This window comes from Parus major, chromosome 3 (genome assembly GCF_001522545.3).
Source record: "Parus major isolate Abel chromosome 3, Parus_major1.1, whole genome shotgun sequence".
Lineage (NCBI taxonomy): Eukaryota > Metazoa > Chordata > Aves > Passeriformes > Paridae > Parus > Parus major.
Window position 1 is genome coordinate 82,102,382 of NC_031770.1, and position 25,048 is coordinate 82,127,429.

Here is a 25,048-nt window from a genome sequence, read left to right on the forward strand (position 1 = left end):
GTTTAACATGGCTGTGCACAAATACTAACTAATTACTATGGGGAAAACATTCTGATTTTAAGTTTCAAATACCTATGCACTTTGAAATAAACTTTACTTTAAACTTTTAACTTTTCTTCTTTGTTAAAACAAAAATGTTCTTGCACACTTCCCCCAAGACCTGCTAGAAATTTCTTTTCAACATGCATATGAAAATTGAAAACAGTTTAATAGAAAAAAAACTATTACTTTATTATCTGTATTTATTAATAATCTTATTAAACACGTAAGGTTTCATGTCTATTTCCTGAATTTAAGACTGTTGCCCTCCATACAGTTTCTGTATTCAAATCTATCAGTGTTAATAAAAATCCACATGGAGATAGTGAGGATAAGAAATTACAGGTGTATATTTAATGCAAGATTCAATTTAGCAATTGAAGAAATAATTAGAAAGTAAAACCACAATGTACTTGCTTCAAAGTTCCAGGTTTTTTTAGATTTTTTCCCCTGCTCACAGCATATGCTTTCTGGAAATTCACATGTGAATCTGGGACAAGTTAAAAACAGCTCTTGAAAATGGGACCTTCCAAAACACTTCAGAAGCACTAAAAGAGCTGTACTAGTACCTTTAAGTTTCTAATCACACATGGGTAAAATCTTCCAGCTTTTAGAACTCTGTTATGTTTTGTACATGGACTCTGTGGTGGAGGGTGGTGGGGAGAAGCAACAGCAATGATATTCGCCTGTTGTGTAATGAGTTCTTCCCTTGCTGAGAAGGAGGAGAACAATCTCCTTTAAGAGCATCTCTTGTGAGATATTCTTCCAGTGCCTGCTATCTTTTTTGTTACTCTTATCAGGAATAGAATCAGGATGTCCCCTATAAAAAATCTTTACATGCACCTTGCAGTTCTTACAGCTATCTATGAAAGGTTGCCCAGAGCAGAGCAGTATGAAGGACAGACAGGCTGTGATAATTCTTCACGCCATGTGGAAAATAATACCTCTGCTGTAGAGAAATACTAGAAAATACATGATGTTAGGGAAAAGAGAATTAAATATTTATAAAGGAAAACAAGTCCAAGGTGGGGCAAGGGAGCATATTTACACTGCCTGCACTGTGCTTCCCTGCATAATTGGGCCACCTATGACATAGGTGTATTTAATGGAGCAGTTCTTTCCAGTTACAGTGTTTCAGAGGGATAAAAAGCTGTTAAAAGATAATGGAGATATGGAAGCAAGGCTGATATATATCAGTAATATGGCTTCCATATAGTTTAATACGCTTGATTAAGTACTGGTTGTATATGCACATCAATAAATAAATGCCACTATTGAGGCTTATTCAGCAAATTAGGGTAAAGTATATGCAAGTTAAAAAGATAATCAAGGAAACTAAAAAAACACCTAAGGGAAAACACAGAAATACACATTCATGGCAAAACCAATAGTGTCTTGCGAGATACAGTTAAAATGTCTACTTATGTTTTTTTATCAACCACAATACCACATGTGCAGTACCAAAATGAGTGCATCATAAACCATAATAACTACATAATGTCATAACAATTGAGTTAAAGTTTCTGTATGTAGCTGTTTCTGCACATTATCATGACAGCATTTAATTTTAACTCAATTTCTTGTAATAAAGTGAATGCAGAAGTTAATACATATCTTACTGAATTGTATCTTAAGCCCACTGATTACTTTAGTTAGCTCTGCCTCTATGTCAACCAACTACATAAACAAAAGAGATAACACATACTAACTTTGGTGCAAACATACAAACCTCAAAACAAATTTAGTGTTTTCTGTCTTGCCAGCTCCTGATTCTCCAGAGACTATGATGGATTGACTCATCTTAAGCACTTTCATGTCACGGAATGCTTTATCAGCTTAAAAAGAAGAATATAGTTAACATGACAAAAATCAATACTCAGCAGAATTCCAAGGATAAAGTTAAGCTTCAATGAAAAAATTAAAACTTAACATTTTCAGGAAGAGAAACTAAGCCTTTACAGTTGAATGTATTAATTTAATTATTAAATTAAATTCTATTTCTCTTTAATTTATACTATAATTATTTCTTTGTAATTCTTTCAACACTGACAAGAACTCAAACAAAGGCCTACTCAGCTATATCCAGAATCAAACAAAACCAACCATCTAGAACTAAATCTTTTTAATTACACATATTTATAAAATAGTAATCAATGTCAATTTTATATATTTTTAAAAGGGAAACTTTTGGTTCTACTTTGCAACAAGTAACATCTGAGGAAATTTGGAAAAAATCTCTCTTATGATTCAATATGTACTAAAACCCCAGGTAATTGTATTTTTGATTTCAAAATAAAATACAAAACAGTAAGAAGACTTTTAACATGTCAGACTTTTGATTATAGTTTAGAATTATTTTTTATTTTCAAAAGTGATTGAAATCAGACTTAAGCCAAAAATAACATTTCAATGTACTTTCTGTCTGTAACACAAGCATGTAAAAAGGAAACAGTGTATGTGCTCTGGCAGTATAATATAAGGCAAAGAAAATTACTACACTGAAAGGCAGAGCAGATCATTATTACGCCTTTTTCACTTATAAAATTTGAATTTATTTATTTTTTAGTCTGTTTTTTTTTTTAAATGATTGCAAATTATATTTAAACTGCTTAAACTTAAAACACTGGAAGTGCAGAATAATCATAACAGAGTTGTTACAGTTGTACATTTCCAAGTTCTTCAAACTGCATCTCAAAGACAAGAAGATTTGCAATTTTAGCCATTAGTAGTTTTATTGTATAATAGTTCAAAATAAACTAATTACTGCTACAGGTAACAATTTACAGAAAACTGTGAAGTATTCAATATTTGTTTTTTAAGAGACAAATACAGGCTCAGTACCTACCAATTGCAAAAACATGTGGTGGCAATGTTCCCAGCGATCTACCCTGGTACTTTTTAATAGTATCTGAAGAATAAAACTTGGGTATATCAAAGTATGGATTCACTGCAATAAGAATGTTGGCTACATAGGTCTGTGAAGAAAACCATGAACAGCAAATTACTAGGCAGTATCCAAGTGGTTAACAGCAGTTGTCTATTACTATTGCAGATGATACCCTCCATATAACAATTGCATTTATGATTCTCTCCAGCTAATGCAAATACAAGACAGAATATATTTTTAGAGTTCCTTTAATTATCTTCTCAGCATTTCTGTGAAATTATCCTGGGAAAATTTCCTAACCACCGAGCTGTGGAGTATGTCCTGAATCTGACCTTTCTCCCTATCTTCTTTTAAATTATTTCCTGTTGTCTGCATTACTGGATCAAGGGTGGGATGCCAAAAACTCCTGCTCAAAAGCGAATAAACTAAGCTCATGGATAGCATAACACACTGTCCTCCAGTGAGGAGGATAGCTTTTCAGTATCTAATGGAAGCAACTCAGCAGGAAGGACTGACAGGATCCTGCCTGGGAATGCATTCAAGCCAGGCAATAAAAACATTCAGCCAAAAGAAAATTAGCTATAGTTGCTTCCACAGAGAGAAATACAGAATGCAAATGTTCTAGAGAAAGGAATTTGAGAAGAACCTCAGACAAAGGCTGCTTTTTACCTTTCCATACGACAAGGAAGACTGAAGAGAGGGGGTTTTTAATGTTTCCGAAAGAAACTCATATAGTTTGGTTATAATTTCCAGGTTACATACCAGGAAGAAGAAAAGTCAGAATCAAATTAAAAATCAGATTTGCAGGAAAAGACCTGAAGAAAGTGAGGTAAATCTTCAGTTTGAATAACTCATTTGCTTTGTTGTTACTGCAAATGTCCCTAGGAAACTGAAATTTGGACTCTATTGTGTAATACATTAATAGACGGCTGGATCACACAATATATGGTATTTCTTAGATAGTTCTATTTTCAGCACTTATTTCACCGAAGAAAAACTTTTCTTCAAGAGATGCAAGCACTAATATTAATTTTCCTGTTAATAACAAGATAAAGATACAGATAGATATATATATATATAAAGACATAAAATTGTTTACAAGGGAAATGTACATAAATTATAAACTTTTCTTCAGAAAATACATGTTCTGGACAACATATTAGTAGTACTTTTTTACACTGAAGAAAGGCTTTATGAACAAAAATACTATCCTATCCCATGATTAGTTCATATTCTGAATTCTACTTCCTTGAGGGGTTTACTGTTTGGTTGGGTTTCTTTAAGGATTATTTTTCCAGAACATCATTCAAACAGCCATTTTTATTTATTTATTTATTTTAAAGCTGGGACAAGATCTTGAGACATAAAAAATTTAAAGCTATGTAAATTAACTACAACAGAAGAATACAATTATAGCCTTTTTTTTTTTTTTTACATTTATATAAAAGGGTTTAGCTAAATTAATCTTACAATACATGCTAAAAGTTGATTATTTTAACACAGACACTTAAAAATATGTAGAACTGTTTTGTATTATCCCTAGCCAGCTTTGTATTAGGAAAAAAAATAAGAAAGAAAACTCTTATCTTCTGTTTCACAGCTGTCAGTGTCTGGGCAGATGGCAAGGACAAAATGTAATTTAGTCAGAATTCATTAAGTACAATTAGGCAATTTGATAGCAATATAAAAGATTAAGATGGACATCTGAGCTAGGAGGTGTCAAAGACGGCACCTGTTTGCTTCGTTCAAAAATAATGAAGAAAGAAAACCATCTTTGTTAACAATGAAATAAGTTACCTGTAGGAACAATTGTGATACAAAGTTGTGCTGTGGTTGCACATGAACAGTCACGTAGATAAAAACCTATTTCTCTGCCTGCTAAAAATCAAATGGGATTCTGATCTAAAAGTATAATGTAAGGGGAAAAAAGGCAAAAAAAATAGGCCTACAACCTCGACTTTTCCTTCTTAGCAGTTCTGTTATAGGAAAGAAAACAGAACTGTAAACACCTGGTGAATTTTTGAAAGGACATCTCTGTTAGACTGGTTTTCATGACACACAATACTTACGTAAATTCTGTCCTTACTGTACCGAACTTTGATATTGTGAAGGAGAGTGGCTTCATTTAAATACATCAAGGAACCTGCGAGTAAAAAAAAAAAAAAATCACATACCATTAAGAGCTCAGGACTACCTTTAAGTACAGACAAAAAACTAAATCTTGAATTAAGGAGAATTTTCTTCCCCTCTCTTTGTTTACAGTTTAATCCTATCATTTCTTTACATTGTCTTGAGGCAGGAGTACTGACTCAATATACATGTTAAAAACCACAGACCTGCTCTTAACTGTACAACTGGAGTTAGAGAAAACCACTGAACAAAGAGTCAGACTGCAGGAGCCTCAAATACAGGCTCTGCTAAGTGTAGCTCCTTTTACCAGTCTGTCAGTCAAACACGGTGCGTCTGCCTTCACACCAGCCTCTAAGAGCAGAAACTGGTGCCTAACAAAATCCCTTACCAACAACTGTTTCCTTCCTTCCAGCTCCCTTCTCCAATCTCAGCAACAGTGTCCCCAGGGTAATGCCAGCCAACTGACATTTGGAGTAACAGCTGGCTCCTGGTGATTTTTGAATTGATGAATATAAACATCTAATCTTGATCTGGAGGCAGCAACAGCAGCATCACTATACCAGGCACTAACCCAGCCTTCCCTGCTTCAATTCTGAATTTTGTGAGTACTAGCCCTCCTCAGAGAAACTGTTAAGAGGGGAAAAAAAAAATGCTAACACACTAAAAACTAGCTGTATTTTCCTCTTTTATTTTTTAACATAAAACACCTGACCCTGAGACTAGCTCAGTTAGTCAGAGCATGGTGCTACTAAGACCAATGTTGTGGATTTGATCCCTGTATGGGCTGTTATTCATTTAAGAGCTGGACTCAATGATCGTTGTGGGTCTTTTCCAGATCAGAACATTCTGTAACTGCTGAAATGTTACAAGGTGGTAGCACCCACAGAAAGCTTCAGAATGTATGGGTTTACATTCTGGCTCAACTACAGAGCACTGGAAAGTGTCAGCAGCCTTAATTCCAGAAGTAATTACCAGTTCCCACTGTAACACTGTTAAAAATATTATCCCTAAACCAAATGAGGGCACTACTCATTACACAGCCTCTATTTTCAAATATACTCAATTCTTTTTATTTCACTGCTTAAAATCAAATGTACAACACTGTTTTGTGTAGTGATTGACAGGCTGCCACGCTGACGATATAAAAACTTGTATACATCCAACTTGTGGATGGAGTAAGCACTGTACCATTAATGTATTTTTTTTTTAAGGAAAGACTGGACATGGCACTTAATGCCACAGTCTAGTTGACACGGTGCTGTTAGGTCAGAGGTTGGACTCAGTGATCTCAGAGGTCTTTTTCAACATGATTGGTTCTGTGATTCTGTAATAGCAACTGCTACCTTACACCTCACACAAGAGTCACATACACACCTCTCATCTATAATGACCAACAAAGTTGTTTTATGTTGAACCAAGGGCTGCAACAGCAAAAAAGCATTCTAACTTATTTACACAATTGTGCAAAAAGGGCTGCCAGTTTGTATGATCTAAAGTCAACCTGCCCAGCCACCTTGCCCCACAAGGATACCTGAAGTTCAGTAAGCAGTTCTTAACATCTCTTTCAACACTCCTCCTGCTGAAACAAAATATACTGGCAAAGGAAAATGTGAGCTTCTCACAAACATCTGTTTTTGTTTTCCATCTTTTACCCTTCCTCCTGCAGTGGTCTGAGGAGTGGCTGTGGCTCTGTCCCCTACTTACCTGCACTAGACTGGCCTGAAGCAAAGTCAGGTTCACCAGCCAACTGCAGCCTCCCTTTGGCTTGCATAGCTCTGCTGAATAACAACCCCTCCCTCGGTCACATGACTAAATACGGCTTTGTTTCAAATACCTGGAATCATTCACACTTCTCAAATGACCTTATAGCTTCTGATTTGTTCAGAAGAAACAACCTTCCTGCACAAAATCCCTTGCACTCATATGAATGTGTTGGCAGAGGCACGCTTTAGCTTTACCCTAGGTAAACTCTCCCTTTGATCAGAACAGCCTTGAAATCGTGGCTGTGCACAATTCCTTCCTGAAACAGCAGGCCATCACCACAGTTCCTCCTCTGCCACCATTGCAGACACACATTCCTGCACAACCCCACACTCACTGGTAGTTGCAGCAACCGAGTACAGACACCCGGTGCTGCACAGCAAGACTCGTCCTCCCCTCCCCAGGCATTCTCGATTCACATGGCTGAGAAAATGGCACTGGGACCACAAACTGCAGGTCTGCCTGCCCCTCTTTTATTGGCATCATCCCAAGAGAAAAGGAAATGGGCTGGAAACAGAAACTCCTGCTTGCTGTAATGAAAGTTGGAAGTCTCCTCCAGCCCCTGTATGTAGGGGAGCCCCTTATGTCTCTTGGGAGGGGATAGTGTGGTGACAAATTAGCAAACTTGAAGTAATTTGGATTCTCAGTATTGAGATGAGAAACTATTACATAGTAATTGTCTATCAAAATCCTTGACCCTATCTTTGTAGGAACCTCTCAGTTTGCAGTATTTTAAAGGAAGCAGTTAATCATCAACTTTTTATTAGGCTGTTTATCTAAAACGCAAACAAGACCAGATTTTATTGTGTCCCCAGTGCTCTCACTGCAATTAAAGCAGCTACACCTGCACACTCAGTGTGCAAATGGAGAATGCCACCACCTCAAGACATGCAAACTAAGGCGTATGTCAGCAAATTCAAAATGCATCTTCTTTAGAATAAATCCTTTAGAAGAGGCATCCATATCCAAAGGCAAAGGAAGTCACCAGAGAGAGAGAATTCTGAATATTCATATGGCTCATGTCTAAATATAACCACTGTATATATGTGCACTTAGTTGTCCATATATTTACTTACACACACGCAAAGTTCACATTAGTGAAGTGAGGCACTAAAAATTAGCAAGTTTGGTTAATACCAAATTTACAGTGCCTCTCCTGCATATACCACAAAGCAGGGTTTCTATTGAAAATTATTTTATGAAGTAATTGCAAGGCTCTGCATCTGTAGAATTGGAGTTTTTTTAATAATCTTATCCGATACCCTGTTCTTATACCCACCTTTCAGGATTTTTTAGAACAGTATAGGTTTTTTTTCTTAAAAATCAATGATACCCAGCACAAATACTCTCTTGACAGAGAAGGAAAATTAATTTGGGATTCACACATCCTGCAAATGAACTGCAACTTATGAGCAGCGAGTTGGAATATGTTAGGAAAGTTAACAAAATGTTTGATATAGAAAGGATTATTGAACAAAGTATTCTTAAATTTTATCTTCCCAGGAAGCCAAAGAAGATATTTTCCCTGATTAACTTAGTTGAACAGTATTCTGTTGGAATCTTAAATTACTTCAATAATCTTATTCCAGATTTCAATTCTCTGACTAGGACAAAGAGAAATCACAAAATCATTGGGACAGATGCACAGATTAAGTGCATTTCCCTAACAATCACCATGTACAGAGAATATAGGTAACAACTTTGAAAAGTCTGAACCCACATCCTTTTTTACAAAAATATAAGCAGCTGGAATTAAGGCTACCAGGTTGGTTCTAACAACACTGCACCATCTAAATCAGATTGTAAGACTCAGATCTCATCTTTTTGCTTCTTATGGAGAAGCTGTAACAGCTGCATTTCCTGTCATGGGATGTAAATATTCCAGGACAGGAATTGAGGTTACATCATTTAGACCAGACCTCTAGTCTCTATTTTAAACGAAGAACAATAGAAGATATTTTTGCCCACTATTTACAAAGTCTTCAGTATTTCCACCAAGCAGTAAACACTATAGGAAATGTTTAAAAGACTTGCCTTCATCAGTAATTAAGACAGGAGAGGCTCTGTGATTTGCTCATAGAGAGCAGCAATAGCAAAATATTTAATAATTGTCTGTTACCACTGAAGATGAATAGATCATGCGGACACAGGTTGAGGTGTGGTGCAAGAAAGAGCAGAGTTTATTTTTCCTCCCAGGATTTATAGGCTTCTTACCATGGCCAGGGATTGGATGGTCAGGATAACACTTTCTCACTGCACTGGCCATGAGAGATGTCCATCACAAGATGTGTAACAGAAAGAATGTACACATATCTATGTTTACAGTTACTGTCCTGGGAAAGTCTTTAGAAAACTATGTTAGCAAGCTCAGAAGCTGAGTTTTCAGGGTGACAATTGTCCAAAAGCTGATCACAGCACTCACTCAGCTTTCTCAGTATTCTCTCCCTTCTCCCCAGATTTGACAACCATTTCCATCCACCTATGTATATATTTAACAAAATAAAAACCCTGCAGATCAACAGTGACATTTATTCTACAAGCTCACCTCAAAAGTCCTCCTCCACCAGCACTCCTGTATCCAATTCAAATCTATCCATTTTCAGTGGTCCTGAAAGGTCCAGATTCCTATTCCCAGGTTTGGGAAGATAATCTTACAACTTATTTTCCATTACCTCTACTTCCACAGGAATCCTATCTGAGAAATTCCTTAAATGCAAGAAAATGCTATACAAATACAGGTACTGATAAAGACACTGAGTCTTTTGCCACACTATAAAAAGTACATTTACATCCATAAGGCTGAATGGACTATTTCTGAAGTCAAGCAACAGTCATATATGGGAATTGTGTAATTATCAATTCCTCTAAAGTGTTTAAAGGAAAACTAAAACCCACAATAAACTATATTTAAAATGGGCTTCCTTTAAGAAGTTTAAAGGACTAGCGAAGGTCATACATAAATTCAAGCAAGGACAACAAGGAAGAAACAGGAAGCTTGTAAGGAAACAATATTCATTTCATTGCAGATATTTTTTTCAAATGCATAATTTATTTTTAAATTCATAACTTACAATTATCTTCCACATCCTTTTTGCTATCCTCCTCTGCAGGAAACACTTGATTGATAGCTGCCTGGAAAGTCTGTTAGATAAGAAACATTAACATTGTCAGAATTCCATAAGATAGAAATATAGTTCAAAGACATCTCATGCAACTTGTGCATGATTTCAAATGAAGTCACCAGCTTTATACTTCAGAATTGGAAATTCTACTGAGTTACTAGATGCAGACAAAAAGCTGCTGCATTTATATTACTACACTACATTATAAAAATGAATTCACTGTAATATATATTTTAGTGCAATAATATTTGATTCTCAGGTCAGAAATTACATGTTGTATTGTGCAATACAAAAGATAAGACTAATAAAAGTACTGCAAAGATAACATCATTATAAATGACACACAATTTACTCCATTTTGCAAAGAAGAAAGAATAAAATGCAAATAATTAGTTCAGTCAAAGGACCGTGCTGTCATTATGATATGCTGTTTTAAAATATTACTACTTAAAATATTAATGTTCAAAACATAACATCCTCTGTATCTCCAAAAACTGTAGCTTTGGTTGTTGTTTATTGGGTTTTTTTCTTCAAGAAATCAATACTAAAGTAAAACAAGATCTTCCTTCAACCCTTGTATTCCAGTTATATAAAACAGCCATTTATCAAGTGTTCACACCCAACTGGAAAAATTAATAACAAAAGCAACTTTGTTTCTTTTTTCATCTCCAGAAATCATAATTTATATTTCTGTAAAAAGGAAGGAAAAACATTCAAGCACACATGCATTACAGCATTTGCACAAAAATATCTATTGTACAAAGCAGATTTTTAATTATATTTTTTTGTTTGCTGTAGTAACAGCTTGTTTGAGCTAGCGATGAATGAACAAAACCCCTGTTGTACCAATTAAACATGACAGCCACCATGCCACTGCAGGCACAGGCTCCTTTTCCCCATGGAAATGGAGACAAGAAGTCTAGTCTAATATTTGAAAAGGCAACCAACTGGATCTAAAGAATGAACTTAATAAACAAACATGTTTGCTTGTTTAACATCATACTCAGCAAGGTAGTCTCATGAGAAACACCTCACAGGAAAATTTAGGAGAAAGACAGCAACTTGTTTCATATTTGCTTGAGCACAACAATTTGAGGGGTCCTGGGGCTTACACCATCATTAACAATTGCAAATTCCAACTTTCTTTGAAATGGGAAGGGTTAAAAATGTCTCAGAGCAGAACTAATCGCTGCCAGCTGGAAAACATTAAATCTACAATATCTTTTCCCTACCAAGTTAGCATAAAGTATGCAATTTGTAGCCATAATAAAATATATTTTGTCATCCCTTTATCAGGATCTAACACAAAAAATATGTACAAGATGTTTTCCTAAGTGAAACAAAGCTGCTCGATGACATTGGAACATCTAAACATCCATCACATCAACTTCCTCCAAAATATGCTTTATCAGAGTTTGTGAGGGCCATGGAAGGCTTCAACATCTTTACCTACCTCAGAAAGATGCCTGGGGATATTCAGAATTTCAGCAGGGCATGGATTCACCACACCCTTTCCTCCCTCTCACAGTATTACTCTAATTACATATTATCCTCATAATTTTCTGTACAAGTTTGTCAAGAGTAAAGGTAAATCTTGTTTGGTAAATATGTATTTGAATACAACAGCTCCCCCTATGATCAGTTCCCTGTGCATGAAACAGTGGGAAAGTTTAAAAATAATATGATCAGCTTCACAAAAATATAACTTCACTTCTTGTTCTTGTCTGCTGATGTGTAAACCCATTAACCACTAATAGAGGAGAGAATGAACACAATTCCCAGCTATTCTGTGAGACTCTTCATAAACTTGTGATACTTTAACATTTCTGGTGCTAAAGTCAGCCATGCTAGAACTCTTCCAGAAGAGGAAGGGCTTTTTGAAATGTCCTCACCACTCAGCCTTCTGATTCAAAATAAATTTAAAGAAAAAAAAAAAAAAAGAGAATTCAGAGAATTCATGCTGTATCATCTCCTATCTGAAAGCTAATGTGTTTCTCTTGGACTTTTTTAGATAAGAATATAAGTATAGTTTCAACTAGGTCAACAAAAAAAATTCACTGCTGTCACAGTTGGAATACTGCTTTATGTAAAGTAAGGTACTTGTGACGTAGGTAAGTATGATAGCTAGATGAGCAGAGCTCTGAGTATAAAAATCTAGTATTTTAAACAGAAAATTTGGCAGGTATCGTAGATCTATCAATAAGAAAATATCTAAAGAAATTCTTTACTATATTGCCCCATTTTTAATTTTTTTTAACAATTATTTTAAGGAAATAAAACTTCAGATAATTGAGGGAAGACTTTTGCATTAATCGTAGCTTAAGACAAGTTTGTTCTAAGACAGTGGAGAGTGTATTAATCTTATGAGACAATAAAGTGGTCTTAGGAAGCAAAATAAGGTTTAGGACATTCTGAAGGAGTTTTCTGGTCATCTTTGTAATGAAGCAACCCTTGAAATCCAATGGCAGTCTTAACTATTCTCCCAGAAACTAGATGAGTGAAAAAAGATATCTTTCCATTCAAGCAGGATCTTCTTTCTACCATGTAATCTAATATGTGTAACCATGCCTTCCTTTTTACCTTCCAGATATAGACAGGAGACATCCCTACTCTCAGCTGTATTTCACAAACCAACCTACAGCAGTACAAACCGTGTGTAAGACAGACAAAAGCATGTCTCATGCAAGCAAGTTGCCCTCACTGTTAAAAAAAAACCCAACAAAACCACCTTAGCTTGAAGCATTGAACTTTGAACATTCTGATCCTTACTTTCAAAGTACATTTATTCCTTTATACTTGGCTGGGAAAAATACCTTTCTGGTTATTCACAGCATACCAGAGCAGGTGGCCCATAAAGCCTTCCATGACCCTTCAGAGGTGGCACAGAGCCATAAGGTGTCTCATTCGATGGCAGGATGGGTGTCAGTGAACACCTGCATCACCTCACCCCTTCCCAATGACTGCCAGAAACTCATGACTGCTGAAGCTGTAAGAGGTGCCTTCCCCCTACTCCTCAGTGTCCCATGGCGCCCAGAATGGCATCTCAGGGTACAAGCCCTGTAAGATGCCCCAGTGAATCTCTTCCTAATCACTTATTTATATTTGCTACCTCCAGTAAAAGAGTAAATTCCCCATTTTGAAATTTCACTGTCATCTACCTTCTCCTCGTTTTAGCCTCAAAGAATAAAAAGTTATATGCAACAAGAGCCAAGATTACAAATACCAGTACATTTAGAAAAGAACACTTTAAGAAGAAATGAAAGTGTAATACTAGTTGAGTTTAGTAGTTGGTTCCCTTTCTACCTGCCTCCTTCCTTGTACCACCAGTATGTGACTGCTGGTGGGCCATGGGCCAGGACTGCCAGCTCTGGTACCCCCAATCCAGTTTGGAGCCCGTTTTCAGGGCAGGACTCCAACTCTAGGTGGGACCATGCTCATTAGCAAAGCACTCTCCAGTTTCTCTGGCTTTTTTTTCAGCCTTGGCATTTATGAGCCATGCAAGCCAATGATCTACTTTTTGGGAAGAGGTTCCCATCACGTAACACATTCATCCTCTGTTCCAGTAAAACTCTCCTGCGGCTTGCAGTACTTTGTGAAGGGCAGGCTGGGTGACTCAGATCCCCACCTCCCTTAGACACAGCCTCTGCACAGAACTGTAAACACTTGGGGATGGGCTGTGGTGCCCAAAAATGCTGTTGCTGGGGTTTAAGTGAATTGGTATGTTGGACCTTCACAGCGTCTGGACTGAATAACTTGGTTTCCTAATGTGAAGCAACCTGCCACCACAACAGTCTGCCCCCCTTCCACTGCTTGCTGCCATGCTGAAAACTTTCCACTTGTCTCAATTGGATCTGTTCTCTGACCTCGTTTGCACAGCTTGGCAGGCGGAGCTGGGAAGTGCCACCTTGCAGTGCCAGAGCTGGCTACAGGTAGGGATGGGAGGGAGGGGTTTGAGACATGGTGAAACTGCTGCCTTGCAGCTTATACTGCAGCAATTATGACAACAGTGTCATAAAAGGCAATAATCAAACACATGCATACACATTTCCTTTTCATACTGTGACCTCTGGTAAGTTACCAATGCCTACAGAGAATATATATGACATGGTAATGACCCAGATTAAAAAATAATAATAAGTTACACTGCCCGGATATGTTTACAAGATCAGGTTACTCCTCTCCTCCCTGTAATTATCATAGGCAACTCTGGAGCTGCTGGATCATGCATTCTTGCTGAAGAGCACTTCTGACCTACCATTTTAAGAAAACAAAGTGATAATGAGTATTAATGCTGACTACTTCAAATGAATCGTGTAAGTGCACAAGGACAGAGTAGTCTTAAAAAGTCAAAAAGCAATGAGAAATATTTCTCTTAAAAGAAATCAGTGACAGCTTGAAAAGACTGATTAGGTAACCAAGAAAACTTTTTACTCCACCTTTATTAATATAAGATTAATTAATTTTGATAGTCAAAAATATAGGACCATAATCTCTACAGCATTTAGACCGTGAAGTGCTTGTTCCCTTAGATGAATGAGCATTAGGCTCTTAATTGATCTGCTTAATTCAAAACAGCCAACAGCAGAATAACAAACTCCCTAGACAAAAGAGATATCTTTGTCGAGAAAAGCATGAAACAAATTACTTTTACTTTAGGATCATTTCTTCTTGTTTTTTGTTATGTTTTTTTTAATGATACATGGTCCCTGAAAGGAACGCATGTTAGAAAGAAATAGTGACTCAGAAATATTCTTATCGTTTCTGTTTCAGTGTAAAGCCTTTTGCTCTTTATGGCATCAGGACCACTGGGGAATATAAACAGAAACAGCAGTGGGGGGAAATTTATTTAAGGCATTTTAATATTAGCCATTTGGAATATTTAATATCCTTGACTGAATAATCTTGCTTCTCCTCAAACTGACAAATGAATACTACTACTACTAAACCTATAGACTTTATCTCTCTCACTCAAAAATCAGATGCTACACTTGATTTGTATTTCTAAGGAAGGCAAAATCAACTTCCTCTCCAAGATGCAAAAAAAAAGAGAAAGCCTATAAACATTCCCCCAAAAGGAAGGACTGCTGCATAACCTTTTGACCTGTGAAAAGGCATTCTTCAAATAGGAGTATTGCTGACATAAAAAAAAAGAAGTTATAAAACAGTGTTGTCTTTTTTACATCCTTGAATATAAAGAAAAAACAGAACTATTAGAAAGGGCACAAAAATATATTCAAAAATACCGAAATTGCAATTTCTAAGGCAGTGCTAATCTTATTCTAGCTAGTACAACCCAGGAATCTGACCACTTGAATTAGGCTAATTGAAAGCTACAAGATGCTTCCTATAAAAACTGACATTTAGTTACAACATACTGAGTCTGAAAGATGTCATGATAAATCAAGACATTGGAACACTCTAATTAGGATGAATTACTTCTTCATTTTAAAAGTTACATTTATTTTGACTTTAATTTGATGTAGCAATTCCATAGGACCTTTGTTTGACATCATATTACTTCTCAGGGTACTTGAGTTAAGAGGATTCATCTCTCAGTCCTCATCAGTCTAATGGTATCTAATCTTAGCCAGGGCCCAGCACATCCCTGTAGGACCCTTCTTATGCATGTAAGGAAAAAGAGAGAAGCTAACCTCAACAGCAGGCTCTTAATCAGTGTCTAATTGAGGAAAATAAAGCATACGGGTACTGAATCAAATGGCTATGGAGATTCAAACCTCCTCTCTTTCATGAGTATGTACTAAATGTACATGCAGATAACTGACAAAGTATGCTTTGTCATACACATACACATACTTCTTTTAAGTGTGAGGGGTCCATTGCAATACAAGCTAAAGCTGAAGAAAGATTCTTAGCCAAACTTCAAAGAGAAAAGTGATTTTCCACTCCTTTAGGCTCTGTGCAGTTGAAGATAGTGGCAAAGAACCATCTTTCACCTACAGGTAAGGTGGTTTCTTGTAGGCTTTTTTCTCTTTTCCTTTGTGAGACACTTACCTTGCCTTTCTGATTCAAAGGCTCAATAGTTAAGTTGTTGGGTCCAATGTCCACAATCATCCCCATCTGAAATCCATCAGTTGGGTGTGGAGCCCAAACAGGCTTCCCATCTTCCATTGTGGGATCTATCCAGTATTACCTGCAAGAAAGAAAAAAAATAGAATTAATCGAAACACTTTATTTACAAATGGAATAAACCATCATGATTTACTACACAGACTTTATTCTATTATTCAGTATGAAAGGAGACAGCTGCTGCAGACTGGAACCAGCCTTTCTCCAACTCACAATGCTTTGCCTACAGAGGACACCCCTTGGACTTCAGCATGGAGAAGACTGAAGAACAGAACCATTTTTTGTGGGATCCAGACACTGCTCCCTGAAGCTCTTTATCCAGCTTTCCTAACTTATGAACCAAGAAGAGAGTCTATCTCATGATCAAATCAGAAGTGCGAGATAGATTCAAAGCCAAGACTATGCTAGGAGTGTGTATATATACACATATGGAGACACATGTAAAGACACAGATATATATGTATGTGCATGCAGTGGGTCATGACTAATTGATACTTGTCTGTACTTGATTTAGTGTACAAATATTTGTATTTTTGCAACAACACATGTTGAGACGTGAGCAAAAATCCAGCTTCTTGGCATTTGAGACAAATGAATGTGTACACTCTTGTTGTGTGGCTGAGCATATGGCTTTCAAATAACCCACAGATATATTTAGTCTCAGTTGATTTATCATCCTGTAAGTCTTTTAAAGGCTGACCCTCCTGATACTGTAATATTACAGGTCTTCCTCTTAAGGAACTTTATTTTTTATTGAAAAATGACATGAAAACTGTTTTGAAATAATTTTGATCCGGAAGCGAAAAAGATGTAAAGCCAAGATACTCAAACCTTATGCTCCTCAAGTTATACAGCTAAATAGGCTCCCAATTAAAAGGGAGTATTTGATTGCACGCAATAGTCATTGAGTTAACAAGGAAAGTTGCCAAGGTTGGCACACTCTGAATGGCTAATGGTGCCATTTTAAATACGCTGAATTGGTCCCTTTTTTCATGGCTTTTTTTTTGTTGGTTTTTTTTTGCTGTTGTTGTTGGTTTGGTTTTGGTTTCTTTTAAACCTACTTTATAGTCCTTACCCTAATAAGAATAGAGTCCACTCAGCTTAAAAGGCTCACTTCTCCTGGCTGTTCCTTACTCCCCTCCAAAACTCATTCACATACTAAACTGACATGTTTTAATGATTCCAAAATTTGTAAAAAGTAATCTCATAGTGTGACTTGCCTCTCTCAGCATGAAAGATAAGACTACCAAGCAGCAAAGAAAAAACTCGCAACAAACACCAGAAGTCTAGGGAAAACTTGGGAAAGTGTCCCACATTTTTCTTTTCCCTTATCTGAAGGGAAAATTTCTTACAAACAATGAAAGCTGAAGATCCCTTTGCCATAAGCACCAGCAAGGAAAAAGAGGACACCTGTAAGCCAGAAAGTTGTACAACTACAACCAGACAAGGACATTCTTGCACCTCAGAGGATGTGTCAGCACATGCTGCACATGACCTGCTTTTTTCTGCCTCCAAGAACAGATTAGAAAAGTTTGAAGGGAAGGAAGAGGCTGGTTGCGATCTCTTTGACAATGCTGCTGGTCTTAGTTACAGCAAGCTGTCTTATTCCTTGGCAACTTTGATGTGAAATTACAGGGCAACTAGTGATTTACTTTTCTCCCATGAACAGAAAATAAGACTTCTCTTAACTACACACAGAAAGTTATTTTCTAAAACCTCCAGTATCACATTTACTTCTGTTTACTTCCAGTCTTTTGCCACAGTCCATGAATTCTACAAAACAGCATCCTCATCATGCATTGCCATCACTGTACAATAAATCCTGTAAACATCTGTATTCACTCAACTGCTCAGCCACCTGGCTTTTGGCCATTTTTTCTTTATTTTATGATACTGAAAAAGGAATTTTTTTCCAGCCAAACCTGACCTCTAGATCCAGCTGCCATCATGGGCATAGTTACTAAACAGCTGAGTTTATTTCTGGACATAATCAAGCCTTCATTTCTTCACAAACCTATCATTTGCATTTAAAATGCTGGTTCAAAATAGTAGTTAAACGGTATGTCACACAACCACTAAACACAAGCCTGTCTTTTACACCCCAAGTAGTATGGTCAGGGCTCCGGACATAACCATGTTGCACAAGAAACAAACCCTCAAATTACTGCCAAAATTTCAGCAAAAATTAGAATCCAGTCTTCCCAGTTCACATCCAGATGCTTCTGCTTTGTTCACTGAACAAGGCTGTTCACATTATTACTTATTCTTAAGGCAACTTCATACTTTATTATTAAATTATGACAGGGAGTGTCACAAGCTGAAAAAAATCCTCTTTAAGGACAGAGCAGTGACTGAATTCAGCCACCACCAGGAAATGTAAGTTTAAGAAAAGTACCTGAGGCTTTTCAAGCATCTAAGACACCACTGGATGAATGCAATCTAAATACAAGTGAGTCAGTTATTAATGGGACAATTAATTTTAATAAATACAGTCTTCAGGCTGAGTAGTGACATAAAACCAGTTGTAACATTTTGGGTTTAGCACCACTCCATCTCTGTCAGCTGGAACTCCGGCAGGGAGCACACTGAAATTCAATATCAAAATCTACCAGGTATTACCTGCTCTATTATTTACACCCCCATCTGATATATTGTGCCATTGACTTGAGACAGATGCATGAAGCCTATTCCTGAACAAGCTCTTGAATAGCCAGTTTACAGACATGCATCTTACAGTGAACAGGAACTATCAATGGGAACAAACTTCTTTTGCCAATATGCATCCACTGAAATACAATCTATATGCAGTCCACCACACTGCTAAAAGAGCATACTGTTTCTGAAAACAGTGAAAGCAAAGAGACTCAGGCCCAGCCTAAAAGCTCTAAGGCAAAAAATTTGATAGCAACATCACCCAATACAAGGAGTAACCTAAATGATGCTTCCAAAAAAGGAGACAAAATAAGTTGTCACCCACATTTGTATATATACATTCAGCATATATTAATTGATTTTAAGTTGCTGGATCATTTTGGTCTCCACAATTAAGACATCTCTAAAATGAAGAAGAGAATTCGCAAAGGTTAGGCTTAGAAATGGGAAGCCAGCTGCCCTTTCCTCTTTCTACATAGAAAGACCTCGGGAACCCGGTACTAGAGCTTTTATCTCTGTTGAGCACAAGAGGGATAGTAATAAAATAAGGCTTTGCCTGAAGCTGGTAAACTTAATAGCTATTCCTTCAAATGTTAGATTTTATTTCTTCATAATTGGTATGCAGTAATAGACCTTACCTTAATTATCAGTAAGAGTACTTAACACATTCAGCACTGTCTAAACACTAGAACTAGTGTTCAAACAACTTGCAAAACAAATCACTGCCCAGATTCCAATAAAAACACCCACCAACATGTCTGTAACTTTTTTTCTGCACTATAATTCCCCCTTTAAGTTTAATGTTTAATAATATTTTTTCTCAAAAAAATTATCTGCATAACACATTGAGTATAGGGAACAAAAAAAATTTCTCAGTTTAAAGTTGAGACACTACCCTCCCACTTATGTTTACCTAAGTAGAATTGATTTTAAAAGAATGTAATACAACTACATTTGGGTGTTATAGACTATTCAAAAGGAAATCAAATGCTACCATCTGATGAAAGAATTCTACAAAAGCAAAATATACTAATGCAATTTTAAACATGTTTCCAGAGCCCAGAGGCAGGCATTTGCATGATATGATCCTACTTACTATCCTATGAACAGTCTGCTATACCAAAGCACTGTACTGATTGCTCAATTAACTAATTAAAACAAATGAAAAATTAGACTTCATTAAACAACCAACAATAACTCACTAAAATGGCTAAGTCCAAGGAAAATAAACTAATTAGAATAGGTATAGTTGTAAACGATCACTGTAAAACACACAGGTTTTTTAATAGTAAAACCACCTTGCAATTGTGTGTTTAAGCGCTGCTGAAAATTCTGCTGATTACAGCAAGCAAGAGAGTTACAAGAGAATGCTCTGGGACAGGTCATATAAACATACAGAAGAGACTAGACAGAGAAACATTCATACATAGTGGTACCTTATTGTCAGACAAATTACTTTTGCAACCCTAGTTTACTGCTCAACAGAAACTTCTCTAAATCAAAGCTCAGGCAGCGTGCAGCACTCTACTGCAGGTGACACAGTATTTCAAATGAACTGCAGATATAGTTGAGATTAATTTTTGAGCTAATTACAATACAGTTACAGCTGCACTGTTTAAGTGAGTATTAAACTGATACCATTTTTATTATTTACTTTTCCAATTCACTACAGAACTGTGCTCTAGCACATTCTAGTTTATCCATGTCACACTGCAGCTTTTTCATACCTAAAATAACATCAGCAAAGTAACTGTCAAGCAGAGACTTCTGCCAAACTGGAAAAGAAGAAATAGACTGGAATATAGCACAGCACAGAAGTACCTTCAAAACCAACTTGCTTTGAAAATCTTAACCCCACCTTGTTAATTGTCACTACCTTTTGCAGATGTATGCATGTAAAACAAAGAGTAATCATTCCACATCTGAGAATTACTAGATAAAAATTTCTCTTAAAGGTACCTTCTCTGACTGCTTGGGACAACTTGAACACAACAGCTGATGAAATTATTCTTCTGGCATGCTCATTTTCTTGTGCATTTGCATGTATCAGCACGTTTTCAATACTAAGCAACCAGAAACTGATTTCTGTAGTATCTCCAGATGAACCACTGTTTTTTATTTGTATTCACTTGTACTTAACATCCACATTGGAAATACCTTCTCTGCTTTTGTGTTTACTATTTAATAAGAAAACACAAGACAGTCCCTCATGCCTTAAGCAAAGGGGAAAACTTATTTTCTCTACATTAAACTGGCAATTCCCAATCAGTAAAGCACAACTGCAATACTTTGTATCATTTCTGAAAACATTTGCCTGGAACATCCATGCTCCTGAAAGAATAAATTTTAAGAAGTAGGAGTGTGGTAGGGACAGGATTAGCCAAAGACCTGTACAGCTTCCTGTAAACGATCTCACCTTCCTGTGTATTAACTGCTACTTGAGCCATTTCACCCCAACTACCCTCCTGGCATTGCTCCCTGCTCTGCCTCTTCCCCTCCTGACTACCTTGAGAAGTATTGATGAAGGGCAGGAGATGATCTGAGTAAGAACATGTACTTTGAAAAAACCCATACTACTTTATCTGCAAATATTTAAATGGCTATTGCATCAAAATAAGCTGCTAAAAAGAAGGAATTCGATTAATGGTAGGAAATTTCCCCCACAGCAACTGACTGTTTCATGTGTGTCACCATCCTGACAATGAGGTGGTACAGACATTGTTCAAGGACCCTCAGTTTTGAAATACATGTATTTTATGCTTTTTGAAATGCATCATGTTGAATCAATCAGCACTTTTGTATATCTATGCACCTTTCATACACCAAAAATGCAGCCCATCTATTGTAGGAAGCTAATCCAAAATATTTTGTACATCAACTGAACAGATTTCTGTAAGGCCAAGTGTCTTTCAGGTGTTGTTTACTAAGTGAAAAATTCTCAGTATTGCTCCAGAAATAAAAATAAACCTCACATGAGCAAGGAGATCTGCCATTGGAGGTTACAGTGAAGCTTCAAGAAATCCAGAGGAGGCAGAGTTTAGGCAATTTTAACAAACATACCAAACTTGAAGATATGGCAGAGGAAATGAGTCCACAAGAGAGGCTGTACACAGTAAAAGATCACTTGTGGCACACCAGCAGAGGAGGAACAGCAAACATTCTCATAAACACATGAGAAGATGTCAAGGAGTGGGGAAGATGGAATATTGAATGAGACTTAACAAAATAAGACAGCAACATATATGTCATGTTAACTAGCAAATATCTGTCCAATTCAACTGCTGTTATATGAGACCAAGATGAATTTTGTACAGCTTATAAATTTGTAAAATTCTAACCAGAGAGGTTGTGGTCTTTTGACTTTGACACTGAGAAATTAAAACTAATTTTGTATTAGAATCAGCTAGGTCTGATGATTTCCTCTGTAATTCCTGCTCTTCTGCCAGCTTTTTAAGCTACTGTTCTCTGAAGAACATTATTCTTATTTTAGTTCCTACTAAGTAAATAGGGAGGTCTTTGTCCTAGTTCTTGTTCATTAGAATAACCTGAGTGAAGCTTCCTGACAAACCAAGAATTAAGTATGCCAAGGGGTTCTGCATAAGCATTTTCAACCAACAATGCCTACTCCAATAATAGCAACAATAAGGAAGAGGAAAAGTAGTAAAACACAAAACACAGTGTCACATCTGAGTAGCAAAGTTAAAATTAAAGAAAAGGCTCCTCAGTTATTGTCTGGACACTACTTTAGAAGCATTGCAAAAGAGAAATCAGGATTTCTCTTTTGTAAGAAAAAAAAATGCTACCATCTGATGAAAGAATTCTACAAAAGCAAAATATACTAATGCAATTTAGTGATTTTTTTAAGATGTTTCTTTCTTTTTGTAAAGAAAAAACAGAAGAAAACTAACAAGGCCATAAAAACAGTTTTGAAAGAGGTTGTTCCACTTAACTCTTTCAGGCTTTGTTTGCAAGTCTCAGCAGGCAGTGAGAGTGGAAGAAAAGACATACCAAGGCAGAAGTCAACCAAACAAAGACTTCAAAGCAAAATCAAAAGTATCGTAAACCATCTCATAAAGAGCACATAGGATGCAGCACTCCTGAAGATCTAGCTGAGTAGTTCAAGTAGACAAGGTGAACTCTGGAGTTAACTATTCCTATGGCAGTAGTCATGCTGTGTGACCACTGGCAGCTCAAGCACAATGGCTTAAATTACATTCCATAAGCAGCCTCAACAAGGTCAAGTAACTTCAAACCCCTTTAGCTAGCGCTTTAACGGTGTATTTGTTTATATCCTCATGTGCCACTTTATCCAAGTGTAAACATGAGAAAGAGCAAACACTTCTTGAAGGTTGAGGATGACTCTCTCTAAGCTAATGAACTTTAAATTCTCCTCCAGTTATGTCATTTTTCAGCCTCCCCCACCCATTCATCTTCTACATCTCATACTTTCCTACTGTCAAATTAGAGTGCCCTGTTTCCCCACCCAGCGTGCGCTGCTGCCAAGCTATTGCTCATCTTCAGGTGACCTAATACAAGAACTGATACGTTTACTCTCTTTTAAATCTATGCATACATCAGTCTCTCTTTGAGCTCCGTATAAAAGGTGAAACAAAAGCAACCAGTTGGCCTAAGTCTATCAAATACAAGGGACCTCACCTCCAGCACAAAGAGTAGAAAACCTAATTAGGCAAATGAAAAACAAACACTAAAGTCCTTAATTTGATTCCCAAATATTTCAAAGGAAATGGATCACTTATTATAAGTATCAGTTATTTATCATATAAATACCAATACCTGGTCACTGACTTCCATAATCTGAACTGCAGAAGCTGCCCATTATGAAAAGCAATAAAGACAAGAATTTTAATCCTCTGTTGACCACCATCAATGCTGGCTAAAGCACATCTTGGTGTAGCCAGCAGGGCCATGTATCAGAAGAAATATATGCTTAAAGAAAGCATATATTGCATTTTATACCAGTTTTTGTCCAGCTGATTCAAAAAGAGGCTGAGGTAGACTGAATCCAGTAATTTATTCTAACTCATATGAACACAGATAAACCCAAAAAAGTTCATACCCACCATCCAAAAAATACCAGACAAATATTCCTAACCACCAATTTAAGGAGGAAAAACCCAAGCCAAAGAGAAAAAAATAAACCACAAAACAAACCCCACTTTTGAGTGTTTTTGAGTTTTTGTTAATTTACCAGCAATTCAAGAAATCTGCACAACTTAATTTTTTTTTTCAGAAAAATATTTGAAATAGAAAACCTACACAACCCAGTGACAATACCATCTATTTTGTATTTTTAGATGAGTGATGCTAAGCCCTTGACATTCAAGCAGTCACTATCATCATTCCACCAGAAAAAGTCAAGAGCTGAATCATAAGCTGGAGTCTATCAGTAACCTTGTTCTCCATGGCTGCCTCCATGAATGCTTCTGAAATACCCCAGGGACTCCTGAGGGTGACAAACACACCTTCTGATCTCTTCTCTGAACCCATGTCTTGTCAAGTTTTGAACTTCAGCTATATAACCCTCTCACTGAAGAATAACCAAATGGAACTAAGTAAATACAGAAATAAGAAATCAACCAACCTGCACTGAGTTTTATCAGTTTAATAAACACATATGCATAAGTAACTGAACAGAGACATTTGCCTGGTAATTTCTTTTTAAAGTCCAACAGTAAAAAAACATTGCCAAACACTTCCTGGTACATATCAGTGAAAATGGAACTGATACTTCAGAAAAATAAGAATACATACTCAGCCAGGAGCCAAGTAAAGTCAAATAAACTAAGCACTGCAGATAGCAGCATCAAAGGCTGCTGGAGGATGTGCAGGAAACTTCAGATGCTTGACCTCAGACCAGCACAAAGAGCCTGGGCTGGGAAAAAATATATTTGTACTTTCTGACTTACTACCAGTATAACAAATAGCAAGTAAATCATACGTTTTCAAATGGTACTAACTTTGATTTGACCACTTTATTCAAGGAGAAAATACTAGAAACTTATGACAATCAGCATCTGCGAATTATCCAGGTATAATCCCAGAACTGCTTATTGCCGTCCCTCTCTGTACAGAATCCATAACTCCTTCAGAGACAGAATTAGTTGCCAAAAACACTTACATTACCTGTTTCAAACTCCTTTTTCTCTTTCCATATCAGCTAGTACTTATTACAAAAAGTATGGGTGTAGTTTATAGGCAATGAGCAGAAACACAGACAATCCATGACGGACCAGTGAACTCCAGGAGAAACTCTCCCTTGAGAAACACACAACTAAAAAAGGAAGATTCTTGTCTAAATTTACAATAACACAATACAAATAAATAAATAAATAATAGAATCTATTGCCAA

General features: G+C 36.6%; 1 protein-coding gene across 2 annotated transcripts in view; it reads right to left on the reverse strand.

The window, feature by feature from the left end:
- MYO6 (myosin VI) overlaps positions 1–25,048 on the reverse strand; it is a 99,048-nt gene that overhangs the window by 57,391 nt on the left and 16,609 nt on the right. For both annotated transcript variants that reach the window (XM_015621936.3, XM_033512950.1), the window contains exons 2-6: positions 15,952–16,090; positions 9,889–9,958; positions 4,996–5,069; positions 2,885–3,014; positions 1,769–1,874 (exon numbers count right to left, since the gene is read on the reverse strand). In XM_015621936.3, the coding sequence (XP_015477422.1) occupies positions 1,769–1,874; positions 2,885–3,014; positions 4,996–5,069; positions 9,889–9,958; positions 15,952–16,068 (497 nt within the window). In that variant the 5' untranslated portion in view covers positions 16,069–16,090. The remainder of the gene's footprint in view (positions 1–1,768; positions 1,875–2,884; positions 3,015–4,995; positions 5,070–9,888; positions 9,959–15,951; positions 16,091–25,048) is intronic.